The sequence below is a fragment of the Rhynchophorus ferrugineus genome, unplaced genomic scaffold (assembly GCF_030347505.1).
Source record: "Rhynchophorus ferrugineus isolate W39M unplaced genomic scaffold, kcgeb_rfMv2 rfM8, whole genome shotgun sequence".
NCBI classification, from domain to species: domain Eukaryota; kingdom Metazoa; phylum Arthropoda; class Insecta; order Coleoptera; family Curculionidae; genus Rhynchophorus; species Rhynchophorus ferrugineus.
The window spans coordinates 15,114,092-15,126,425 of NW_027472587.1; the positions used below are offsets into that span (position 1 = coordinate 15,114,092).

The 12,334-nt window shown below is 34.3% G+C and overlaps 4 protein-coding genes across 5 annotated transcripts in view; 2 read left to right on the forward strand and 2 right to left on the reverse strand.

Moving 5' to 3' along the window:
• The first annotated feature begins 1,119 nt into the window (after positions 1-1,119).
• LOC143200760 (cyclin-dependent kinase-like 4) lies at positions 1,120-3,528 on the forward strand. Its single transcript, XM_076411370.1, has 7 exons — positions 1,120-1,289; positions 2,032-2,221; positions 2,279-2,564; positions 2,617-2,724; positions 2,776-3,005; positions 3,084-3,221; positions 3,273-3,528. The coding sequence occupies exons 1-7, from the start codon at positions 1,222-1,224 to the stop codon at positions 3,396-3,398; spliced, it is 1,146 nt and encodes a 381-aa protein (XP_076267485.1). The 5' UTR covers positions 1,120-1,221; the 3' UTR covers positions 3,399-3,528.
• Positions 3,529-3,818: 290 nt separating this feature from the next.
• Positions 3,819-4,257, reverse strand: LOC143200761 (uncharacterized). The gene is made up of 2 exons (XM_076411371.1): positions 4,064-4,257; positions 3,819-4,005 (listed from the first exon to the last, which is right to left on the reverse strand). Exons 1-2 carry the CDS (start codon positions 4,217-4,219, stop codon positions 3,952-3,954), a joined length of 210 nt encoding a protein of 69 aa, XP_076267486.1. The 5' UTR covers positions 4,220-4,257; the 3' UTR covers positions 3,819-3,951.
• Positions 4,258-4,433: 176 nt separating this feature from the next.
• On the reverse strand, positions 4,434-7,382 carry Pgi (glucose-6-phosphate isomerase). Its single transcript, XM_076411369.1, has 8 exons — positions 7,165-7,382; positions 6,464-6,772; positions 6,002-6,275; positions 5,703-5,942; positions 5,484-5,648; positions 5,290-5,429; positions 5,007-5,230; positions 4,434-4,945 (listed from the first exon to the last, which is right to left on the reverse strand). Exons 1-8 carry the CDS (start codon positions 7,380-7,382, stop codon positions 4,758-4,760), a joined length of 1,758 nt encoding a protein of 585 aa, XP_076267484.1. The 3' UTR covers positions 4,434-4,757.
• The window catches only part of LOC143200758 (5-oxoprolinase), a 134,368-nt gene continuing 128,860 nt past the window's right edge, over positions 6,827-12,334 (forward strand). Inside the window, exons 1-5 of one of the 2 annotated variants that reach the window (XM_076411367.1) lie at positions 6,827-6,962; positions 8,121-8,322; positions 8,373-8,564; positions 11,373-11,664; positions 11,730-11,972. In XM_076411367.1, the coding sequence (XP_076267482.1) occupies positions 8,161-8,322; positions 8,373-8,564; positions 11,373-11,664; positions 11,730-11,972 (889 nt within the window). In that variant the 5' untranslated portion in view covers positions 6,827-6,962; positions 8,121-8,160. Of the gene's footprint in view, positions 6,963-7,366; positions 7,489-8,120; positions 8,323-8,372; positions 8,565-11,372; positions 11,665-11,729; positions 11,973-12,334 lie in introns of those variants that run through there. The other variant, XM_076411368.1, reaches the window with a different exon arrangement.

Consider the following 12,334-nt stretch of genomic DNA (forward strand, 5'->3'; position numbering starts at 1 on the left):
ACGTATTTTGAGTTAGGGCCTATTTAAAATAGAAAAATCTCGCAAATGGAAAATAATACAAAGCAGCATGTTCAAAAATGCATAAAAAATAAAATCATAATTAACTAATTCGTACTGAAAAGCAATTAGAAGCACTCTATTAATCAGGGAACAAAAACAAACATAAAGCTAGCGTTAAAAACGATTCGAAAGTTGAAGAAAATTCTAGAATATCAGAAGTGGATAATTAAAGTTACAGAGAAATTATTCCAACAGCATAATTTCAAATCATTGAACAAGCTGAAGAACTAATCGAAACAATGGAAAATAGAAAAATATAAGAAAATGCCCCAGGAACAAAGCCAGGATAATCTAGCTAGTACTGAAAAGCAACAAGAAGTGCTTTTACAACAAAATCCAATGTTGAAGTCACCGATTTCGTTATAACATTACAAAATCTCAAGATAAATACGTTAGAAATTGTATCAACTGAAAATTTTCAAAAGTTCATAAACATTTCTTCAAATCAACCCTTGTGTGTATTGGAAACGAAATCAACGAATGGATACAATTTAACTAAAAAAGTGCAATCGGGTCCAAAACGTATACCATATCAAGATAGCGAAGAAACAAATGATATCAGTTATTCAGCTTTTATTTGTAAATATCCCAGTTGAACGCCGAATTCAATCTTATCCCGATACGTCAATAATTTTTCTTCTTTGTATAAACTATGACAATTTAAGGTGGTTAGAACTATATTTTTTATTTGATGAGGAAGCGAACGTTTGTTAAACGGATACAAATTTTAATAAATGTTTTAGAATGTCGCTTGTCTTTTTTTAATTCACCCTAACAAAATTTTATAATTAATTAATTAAGGCAAATTGATTATTGTGTTAAATAACGTTCTAACCTAACTATATCCATATAACGTTTTACCTTACTAACTAAAAACACCTCAAAAGTTAATTATTATTTATTTGAAGTTGAAGGAATTTACTAGTAACGAATTAGGACCATATTTCAACGAAAGGTTATTGAAGAGCCTTTCATCATCCCGTACAAAATATCAACAAATTACGCAACGAACAGGAAATATTCGAAGCAGAAACATTAATACCTGTATACAGTTCATCACATTAGCCGTATATCAATAATTCACCCGTCGCTATGACGACCCACAATAAACACAACACCAGATGGGACCGTCACAGTGTTTAGTGCGACAATAATGATCTAATGGAGAGATGGATTAGCGGCAACAGACTCTGGCTATTTGGAAATCAAGTGCAATTGCTTTCGAAGAGGTAAGCGATGCTTGTTCACTTCTAACGACATTAATTCACATACTTGTATACGTTTATGTCAGACAAGGTTAAACCATTTCTTGTACATGCAATTTCGGAATAATGGGTTTTTATTATTTAGCAAGAACAATACGATAAAATGCAGTGAAACATCACGAACAAATCTCAAATCATTGCTAATAAAATAGTACTAGGAAAAGGCCTTGACTGAGTAAAATACAAATGCATATATAATTTTATAGGGTTTGCTATTGATTATTTTAAAATAATTACCATCATACACCTTTAGCAACGTAAACTGCATTTTAACATTGCTTTATTTGGACCAAATATTTATCGAAAAAATAAATCAAATACTATAAGGTTTCCAATACATCGTTTTTTGTTTTGTATCGGAAATCGATAAAAATAATAAGGACTATAAAAAATTAGCAGGTATAAAGTAGCTGTAGGTAAAAAACCTCGGCCAGTGACCAAAAATGAAATAATAATGAAATTGGGTCATCGAAAACAACACATGAAATATTAATTTCTCACTTGATTTATTTTGTTTCAAATGAGAAATTAAACAACCAAAACAAAATCTAACCACAGCCTTCTATGTTATAAGACATTTCAGTATCATATCGAATAGAAACAGATAATATTGTCTTAAAAATCCATTTTTAAACATATGAAATAGGTGAAGCGTTACGGAAAACTAAACTTATATTCATTTATTTCATTACGTATGCTCTTTCAGGACTAGAACATCATCCAAGGTAATGGAAAGGTACGAAAAAATCAGTAAAATCGGCGAAGGAAGCTACGGCGTGGTGTATAAATGTAAGAACAGAGACACTGGTGAAATTGTTGCTATAAAAAAGTTCACCGAAAGCGAAGAAGACCCAGTAATCAGAAAAATTGCCTTGAGGGAGATAAGGCTTCTTAAGGTAGCTAGTCAGTGAGATAATTCCCGCTAACTTGAAAAATATCGTGATTTTTTTCAGAATTTAAAGCACACCAATTTAGTAAATCTTCTCGAAGTGTTCAGACGCAAACGTAGATTACACTTGGTGCTTGAGTTCTGCGAAAAGACCGTCCTCAATGAGCTGGAGAAGTATCCGAGAGGAATACCCGATCAGATGGTGAAACAGATCATCTGGCAAACCATCCAGGGTGTTTCGTATTGTCACCAACACGGTTGCATTCACCGAGACATCAAGCCGGAGAATATTCTCCTTACTGCCACCGGAATCGTAAAACTCTGCGACTTTGGTTTCGCCAGAATGCTGAGTAAGAGAGAACGTCCATAATCCGTAAAGGCAGTGTTAATCGTTAATTTTAGATCCTGGTGAGAATTACACCGACTACGTCGCTACTCGCTGGTACAGGGCTCCGGAACTGTTAGTTGGTGATACACAGTATGGAACTCCGGTAGATATATGGGCAATAGGTTATCACAACTCGTTTTTGTCCTAACAACAAATAAGAATAACATTTCCAGGATGCGTAATGGCTGAACTAATCAAAGGAGAAGCTCTGTGGCCGGGAAAATCTGACGTCGACCAGCTCTATCTCATTCGATGCACAGTGGGCGACTTGTTACCAAGGCATATGCAGGCATTCAAAACTAATGATTTCTTTCAAGGCGTTATACTGCCAGTTCCACAACAACTAATTCCGCTTGAAATCAAGTTACCCATGTGTAGTTCTGTCATAATAGACTTCCTAAAGGTTATAGTTCTTTTTTACTTATAGACGATTATTCAAAACTTACCGTATACTAGTTTCTAATCATTCCTGGTATTCCAGAAATGTCTCGATAAAGATCCGTCAAAGAGATGGACATGCACCGAACTAATGAATCACGAGTACTTCGAGAAGTTTAATTTTAAATCAGACGAGAATGAGAGTCCCAAGGATGAAAAAACCATAAGAGTTAAATCGAGGGTACTCCCCATTGTTTTTTATTAATCCTCTTAATAAATGGTATATTTTTAGAATTCTAGTAATGGTGGTTCCATGTCCTTACCTCAACTATCATTAGGAACCAAATCTATAAGCCCCAACCGTCAACAAAATAGTCAAACTACCAAATCTAAGCTGGATCATCTACCGACCATTTGACAAAAGTTGAACTTTTTTAAATAAACACAATTTATTTAAAAAAAGGCGTACAATAAACAAGTATCTATATGTGATAACACAATTTCAACAGTAAATTATTTGGAGATATAGTGTCTAGTGTTGATGAAGTCTAAAAAATAACACTCTAGGTATAAAATATGTTCACAAATAAGGAATAATTTGTTATAGTTAACTTTATTATCCACCTATATATAAACCCAAAGGAGTGAACATGGAGTGTATTATGTATGAATTTTTATTTTATATGTTTCTCTAAGTTGTATATTTTAGATGCAAATAGTTACCTGTAAAATAGAATGATGTTAGATTTAGGTAATGATTAAACAATTTTTAGCATGTATACATTAAACTGTAAGTTACATAGTAATACATACAGTAATACAAAAGTAAAACAATATATTATATATATATATATATTAATTTTGTGTGTAGTACCTGATAATAAGTCTAAAAATACATTTATAATGCAACATATACAGTTTTATTACATGTATATACAAATACTAACAATTATTTAAAATACATTCTGTTACTATCTGCTAGCATATTCATTAGATTCGTATCTTGGGTTCATGCGTTCAACTACCTGCAAAATAAAATACACTTGAATAACTACTTGCAAACATACATTTAAACCATTCTACTTCTTTATATTGCGCTTTACGTTCACGGCTTTCTTCTGCTACATCTGGATTCTGTTGGAGTTTATACCAACCCCAATGAATACCTACAAGTAATGGAACGCATACTATTAAAACTGAATTATCGAAAAGGAACTTCCCAAAATTTTTTCCACTCATTTTTATATAATGTCAGGGTAAGAAAATAGGTTAAGTTATTTGGAAATTGCCTAAACACAGTATCCTTAAAATTTACTTCAAATAGTATGCAACTTAATATACACTGTGCTCATTTAGTATTGACAACTTTAAAACAAAATATTCTTAAAATTGTATTGTAAAATTAGTTTTTATAGTTGAGGGAATCATTACCAAAAAAATAAAATGCAATGAGTGTTTTCAAACAATTTTTAATCCATTTAAAAATAGAACCAAATAATATATTAATCTAAAACACAGTATAAAGTGACTAATATCGTGTAAATGAATAACAAATGAAATAAAAAGTTTCTTCTGACTGAAGTGCTTGTTTGCTATGTAGCGTCGCCGTTACTTCTACCATGCCACATTTTTAAGACGATATATACCAGGTAAGATCCACTATCTGCAGCTATCATTGACCAAAAAACTTCTGTTAATAAACGATAACTTTTAGCCTAGGGTAATTACAGGTGAGGGCGTACACTTATGGGTTTTGATGAGTTTTTACGATGCAAATTTAGCGACTAGCCTTAATGAAGTTAATCAGTCCATTGGTGGAACTGTCATGGGTGGATACCGGGTTGTTATCCTGCAGCTCGGGCTCAATGGCCTTGGCGAGCTGTTTACCCAGTTCAACTCCCCACTGATCGAAAGAGTTGATGTCCCAAATAACACCTTGCGTAAATATCTTTTGTTCGTAGGTTGCTGAAAAGGTAAACATATACATTATACAGGGCACATATATATTTTTAAGATTCCTACTAACCGATAAGAACACCTAAAGTAAAGGGGGTGATCTTTTTCACGACAATACTGTTGGTAGGGCGATTTCCTTGGAATACTTTGTGAGGAAGGATTTTTTGCAGGGCTTCTCCTTTCAGACCTTGTTTTTCCAGTTCCGCGGTGGCTTGCTCGGTCGTTTTCCCCATTGCCAGGGCCTCTGTCTGCGCCAAAAAGTTTGCCAGCAATATTTTGTGGTGCAATGAGTTGCTATAGAGAAAAATAAATATTATGATTTATTCTGAATATTGTAGAAGCTGGAGAGTTACCCAATAGGATTGTGACTTTGAACCGGAGCAATAAAATCGCAAGGAATGAGTCTGGTGCCTTGATGGATCAGTTGGTAGAAGGCGTGTTGGCCATTGGTACCAGGTTCACCCCAAACAATTGGACCAGTTGAATAATTTGCCTATAAAAATACGCTGAAACCTCTATTTTCTAATTATCCGATAGTATCACTTACAACACGGCCATTCCTGGTGACGTATTTTCCATTGCTTTCCATATCACCCTGTTGGAAATAAGCTGCAAATCTGTGGAGATACTGATCATAAGGTAAGAGAGCATGGGTTTCAGATCCACCAAAGTTACTGTACCAGATACCCAGCAAAGCCAATATAACAGGTATCTAGTGAAACAGAAAATATTAGTACCGAACTAAGCCATAGTTGAGTGGTCTTACATTTTGCTCCAATGGTGCGGTTTGGAAATGCTTATCAAGATAATGAGCGCCTTCTAACAATTGATGGAAGTTCTCAAAACCAATTGAGAGAGAAATACTGAGACCGATAGCAGACCAAAGGGAATACCTTCCACCAACCCAATCCCAGAAACCAAACATGTTGGCTGGATCGATTCCAAATTCCTTGACCTTGGGTTCATTGGTACTCAGAGCAACAAAATGTTTGGCCACAGCAGCTTGCTACAAACAAATTTCACTGTATCATTCACTTTAATCTAGAATATTACTCTCATTCTTACATCTTTAGCATAGCCCAAGAACCATTCCTTGGCTGAGGTGGCATTGGTGATGGTCTCCTGTGTGGTGAACGTCTTGGAGGCGATGATGAACAGTACAGTTTCAGGATCCACCTTGTTCAAGGTCTCAGCCAAGTGGGTGCCATCAATGTTTGAGACAAAGTGAAGTCTCAAACCCTTGCTGTAGGGTTTGAGTGCTTCAGTGACCATCAGAGGACCAAGATCAGATCCTCCAATACCAATGTTGACCACATCAGTGATTTGTTTACCGGAGTATCTATTAAATTAGGTTTAATAAGTGGAAAAATAGATTCATTAAGTAGGTCACCATTACAGTAATTGTTTTAAACTTGTGTGATGTCATGGGTAACATTAATGTAACTTATATTAACATAAACTAATCTATGATTAAATAGTAAATATTTTTCAGTAGAAAAATAATTTTTTTATTTCTTTAAAACATACCCTCTCCATTGTCCACTTAGAACAGAGTTAGTGAACTGTTTCATATGTTCCAGTACTGCATTGACATCTGGCATGACATCTTTTCCATCCACAAGAATGGGTGTGTTGGACCTGTTCCTCAATGCAATATGTAACACTGCTCTGTTTTCGGTAAAGTTGATTTTTTGGCCACTGAACATGGCATCTCTTGCTTCGGCTACCTTACGGTCCTTGGCCAGTTGGAACAAAAGGCGCAGTGCCTCGTCATCGATGCGGTTCTTCGAGTAGTCGAAAAGAATATCACCATTTTCTGGAGTGCTCAACTTCAAACTGAAAATATTGATTTAAATTGACCAAATAACCTAATATATTTTTTGGTGACGCTAGCGAAGGTCATTAATATGCTATCTGAGAAATGTTATTTAACGTGTTCCCTTGATTATAATGCGTTGTGATTTCATTAGAAAATTAATATTGTACAAATAAACTACAAATAATTGAAATAAAACATTAATAACAGGTAAGTTTTTATTAATCGAAGTTTAAATATTAAGCGTCCATTTATTTCGTTAGTTTTTGGATTACAGTATGTAAATCTAATAGAAAAACATAAATATTTAAAAAAAATCGTCGAAATTTGTATAGACGCGAAGGTCAAATAAAGGTGACACTGGCTAGTGACTGATAATACGATTTTTTTGGGTAAAATGAATGGAACGTACCTGAATTTTTTAAATCTCTGAGGATCGTTCGCGAACAGGTCCTTGATCACCAAATTCTTGCCGGTAGTTTCGTAATAAGTCTTAATTTGTTGCCAAATTGGCTCGGAGGTTAAGTCCGCCTTCGTCTCCATCCCGTAGCCTGTGTCGTATGAGCTCGGTTTCTCGCGAATGGCTCGCGCCTGGCAGGCCGGGCCCGTCATAGCGCATTTTTTGTTCATTTCTTCCCCCTTTTTATCACTTGCGAAATTTTAAACAATATTACCTAACGGATTTATCAACTCTTAACGGTACTCGGTTTTAAGCGCAAAATTCGCGGATTTTGCGGTGAGTGACTTTTTAATTTTCCATTGGGATTTTTTCGAAACAAATTTGACTTTGACATGTTCGCCTAAAGACTTTTTCAACAACTGACAACAGTGCCTTGCGATATTGACACAATAATGGCCCGACGCTAATTGTTATCAGATACTGATAACGTAAATTGACTGTGACAATTGTTAACATAATATGTTTGGTCTGAATAAATAAATACATAATTTTAATTAAAACGATTTCGGAGGTTTTCACGCTGTTGAAGAGGGCCTTGAGTGATTTGTTTTTAATCGAATTAAGTTTCATTCTTTTTTTGATCGATCAGTTTAGGTCGGGTCAAACCGCTCCCGGCAACATTGATTGATCAAGGCTTCTTTTTATCGCAAAAAGTATTCGCTCATATCTTCGGTGAACCTTTCATTTGTTTTTTATAGGAATATTTATAAGATTATTATACTAAACATAGTTTGCGCATTATCGTCTTATCGTTTCATCATAATATAATAACAAAACTAATTTTAACAATGTAGACACAGTTGAATAGATTATGTATGATCCAGAAATAAACTCTTTTCAATAAATATTTGTTTTATTATCTTTTCACTTGCAGTCAGATAAAACTGAGCGGTTGGATTTCTTTACAGGTCTTCATTTCCAAATATATTTCACCGCATCGAGTTGGCCATGGAACAAAAGTTTAGGTTCGCTATAGATCGCGGCGGTACGTTTACCGACGTTTTCGCTAAGTGTCCGAATGGCAAGATTAGAGTGTTAAAACTACTGTCCGAAGACCCGCAACATTACAAAGATGCCCCTACCGAGGGGATTCGAAGGATTCTGCAAGAGGTATGATTAAATAATTATTAATTCCTGGGTAATACGAATATGTAATGTAGGAGACTGGAAGAGCTGTCGACTCGGATGGACACGTAGATAATTCGTTGGTTGAGTGGATCAGGATGGGTACTACGGTAGCCACGAACGCCCTATTGGAGAGGAAAGGCGAAAAAATGGCTTTTGTGGTCAATAAAGGTTTTCGCGATATTCTCTTGATCGGTAACCAAGCAAGGCCGAAAATATTTGACCTAGTAAGTAAATATACGTCAGGTTTTTGTTATTTATTTGTTTCTATTTAAGTTTAATGAACTACTTTCTAAATACAAGGCAATGCTGTATATATTGAATGCTACGGCTATTATTTACTTTTTAATTTTTGTTAGATTTAATGTCAAATTATGTAAAACACCAGGCAACCAACAATACTACGAAAGTATTATTTAGTTTAGCTCAAATCTGTGTCATAGTATTTTTAAATAATGTAAATAATATGTTTCGAAAGCATTGTTGAAAAAGCACATTGTTGTTTGCATAAAGATCAAGCTATTTTCCCTTATTCGCTTTAATTTTTTATTAAATAGGACGAATGATAAATACATTTGTAACTTATTCTCAGAATACTGGGTGTATATATTTTTGTTATACAATAATTGGGAGGTTATATATTTGAACAGGAAAAAATTTGAATGGTAATAGTAATTTCATCAATAAAGAGCAAGCAATACAATACAAGGGTTAGTTTGAAATGTACAATTTCTTTAAAAGCATTTAATATATAAATAATTATTATATAATTATATTATATTTATATATTAATATTATATTTATAAATAATTTTAAAAGTATTGGTTTAATAGAGATAACTGGTATCATGTGTTACATAGAATGTGCAGCATGTAATTAGCTCTACTGAAGAAAATATCAATAAGATGCTAAAGTAATAATTTTTTCAAATTATTAATTTCTCCTATTGCATGTATGACAGATATGTCACTGTCAAACATATCTGTCGATGTCAAGATTGTCAAATTAGTATCACAGCATGCACTTCATAATAAAGCTGTAATTGATTGTAGAATTGATTTTGTTTAAATTTATTTCGAATTTAGGAAAAAAAACTGGTATCATGTGTTACATCAAATATGCAGCATGTAATTAGCTCTACTGAAGATAACATCAATAAGATGCTGAAGTAATAATTTTTCAAATTATTAATTTCTCCTATTGCATCGACAGATATGTCACTGTCAAACAAATCTGTCGATGTCAAGATTGTCAAATTAGTATCACAGCATGCACTTCATAATAAAGCTGTAATTGATTATAGAATTGATTTTGTTTAGATTTATTTCGAATTTAGTAAAGAAAATCAACATTGAGTTTTATTAATGATCTGAATTAAAAGCAGCAATACGTATTTAAAAAATTGAGTAGTACACATGTGTATAATGTGTTGCATATCTTTAGTCAAGGTATATTTTTAATTAAATTTTAAATATTTCTAATTTAATTTTATTATTCGCTAAAGGACATCGATTTTACTCGTATTTTCCACTCGATTTAAATCGACGGGAAGAATTTATTTCGCTACGGGTGCCGTGTGGGTTAAAAGGTGGTAAATCAAAAGTCTGAAAGCAGATTGTCGAACTTCAAACCGGAACAGGTATCGTTTTGAATCGATACACGAGGGAAGCGAGTGAATGCTCTCCATTGTGTGTACGTCGTTCCCGATTGCCGCCGCACAAATATTCCCCTATTTGCATGCGATGTACACGCCAGATTCCACCTTAACGTTCCAAATAAAATAATTGCGTATTCTAGATACGAGCGAGTTCTTCTCGGCTGGATGACTCGATATGAATTATTCCCATATTTGCTGTCTGTTATTTCTGCCACCATCCTGGGATTATATCGGCGAATTTATGCGTAGATTGTTGATTAAAATACGTTATATTTCATTAACTATTGTTTTAATTGAAAATAAAACAGGCGATTTAATTGTGATATGTTTAAAATATAGATAACTAGTAATACACTATTGGGAAACTTAACTGGAATTAGATGTATAATGAGCTGCATATTTCTATTGTCTTGTTCTTTTAAGCAATTAGATGTATTTTAAAAATTTTTTCACTTTAACAAGTTTTCTGTTAGAAAACGTGGTATATTATTATATTAATCAAAATATTTGTCATCATTTTCTCTCTGTCATCGTGGCTATTTTTGTTTGGGATTTTGGTTTAACTACCAAGTGGTGCGAAGATTCCTTGAGTTTGAATTGGGTTTTTGTCCAATAAGTTTTGAGGTTCATGGTCTTCGAGCTTTTTAGTCTTTCAGACTTCTTTGTTGGTTCTTTGTTATTGATATCGAAATCACCACTTTCAATTCATTGAAACCAAAACCAACAATTGGGTTAGGACGTCGCAGTATTTATTATCGCCTAATTTGGGCTCAGTGAAGGGTTTAGTTGCTATCTTAATAAAGTATCGATAGTTATCAGCCATAACTTGCATTAGAATTTTAACTCATCAAATACACAAACAACATTATCTATAGTCTTTTCAAAGTTTATGTGTATAAGCTTCATCAAAATGTTTAATGTATTACCTGCCGCAATTTGTAAATTCGTTTTAGAATCAGACGATATTTTCCTTCTCATTTTATTCTAGTGTCTTTAAAAAGAGATACAATACTATCTGATGAGTTCGAATACGTAAACGGATGAGTTTGTCAAAGTCGTCCGATTATTAGACGTATGAAAAATTCTTGAAAGCAAAAGTGATAAGAGGTTATAACTCTAACCTATAAACTATTGTGGCTGTATAGTTAACTGTGGTTTTTAGACATGCTATAATGTTAAAATAAATTATATTTGATAACATTTTTGTTCAATTATTTTATTTAGAATAGAATTTAGTTGTATGTCAAAGCCAAACTGAACTAAAACTCAGTGTTGATGTAGCAACATGACGACGTTTTGACGTCACAAATGTCGATGACGCATATACAAATAAACTTTGAATAGACTATAGATTAGAATGCCTTCGTCACCGTTTTAGAATATTCGTAGACCAGAGATTCTATACTCGGAGGTCGTGGAGGTGAACTGTCGCGTTATCCCGCGTTTGGATGGCAAATGCGAGTTGGGGGAGCTGGCCCGTCAATGGAAGACGGTGGAGGGTCATACAGGCGAGAAGTTCTACGTAACTCAGGAGTTAGACGTTGAGGAAGTCAGACGCAGCCTACTTGCCGTTAAGGAGAAAGGAATCGACAGCGTAGCGGTGGCCTTGGCGCACAGTTATACTTACTTTGGTCATGAACTGAAAATTGGGGAGATAGCCAGGGAGATTGGTAATTATGTTGACTGAGAATCAATTCTCTACCTCGGTAACTTATGTGTGTGTGTCTGGGTCCAGGTTTCAAACATATCTCGTTGTCTCATCAAGTCATCGCCATGGTACGTATGGTTCCTAGAGGATTTACTTCGTGCGCGGACGCCTACTTGACACCGCACGTGAAACGTTATGTGGAGGGTTTCTGTAGAGGCTTCAAGAATAACTTGCGGGGTACTCGAGTGCTGTTCATGCAAAGCGATGGTGGCTTGACACCGATGGAGAACTTTAACGGTGCCAGAGCAATATTGTCTGGACCAGCTGGAGGTAAGCTTAAAATTTTTTCCTACTTTACTTATACCTGAAGACCATTAATTAATATTTAATATATCGTTTGTCAGTGTTGGGTAGTTAATTTATTTTTCAACGTCAATTGACTCAATATTTATCAAATATTTTGAGTTTGGTAGTAGTTTCATTTTGAGGATATTAAAAAAGCGTTTCTGAAGGAGAAGTGTCTAGTATGTAGTTTCCATGTAGTTTCCACAGATTTTACAATATGTGGACAAATTCCAGTTATGCGCCGAAGAAAAAAATTATCGGGTGCTAAATCAAGGCTGTATGGCGTTTTCTTGGGATGTTTTCGAATTTATCCGAAAACTTCTTGTAAAAATGGTATCCAGAATTGA

Coding starts and splice junctions, on each gene's coding strand:
- LOC143200760 (XM_076411370.1), top strand. CDS start 1,222: ATGGAGAGATGGATTAGCGGCAACAGACTCTGGCTATTTGGAAATCAA. Junction 2,222..2,278: donor GGGAGATAAGGCTTCTTAAG/GTAGCTAGTCAG, acceptor GATTTTTTTCAG/AATTTAAAGCACACCAATTT. Junction 2,725..2,775: donor GGTAGATATATGGGCAATAG/GTTATCACAACT, acceptor TAACATTTCCAG/GATGCGTAATGGCTGAACTA.
- LOC143200761 (XM_076411371.1), bottom strand. CDS start 4,219: ATGAGTGGAAAAAATTTTGGGAAGTTCCTTTTCGATAATTCAGTTTTA. Junction 4,006..4,063: donor GTAAAGCGCAATATAAAGAA/GTAGAATGGTTT, acceptor TTTATTTTGCAG/GTAGTTGAACGCATGAACCC.
- Pgi (XM_076411369.1), bottom strand. CDS start 7,382: ATGAACAAAAAATGCGCTATGACGGGCCCGGCCTGCCAGGCGCGAGCC. Junction 6,773..7,164: donor CAGAGATTTAAAAAATTCAG/GTACGTTCCATT, acceptor CAATATTTTCAG/TTTGAAGTTGAGCACTCCAG. Junction 6,276..6,463: donor CTAAGTGGACAATGGAGAGG/GTATGTTTTAAA, acceptor CTAATTTAATAG/ATACTCCGGTAAACAAATCA.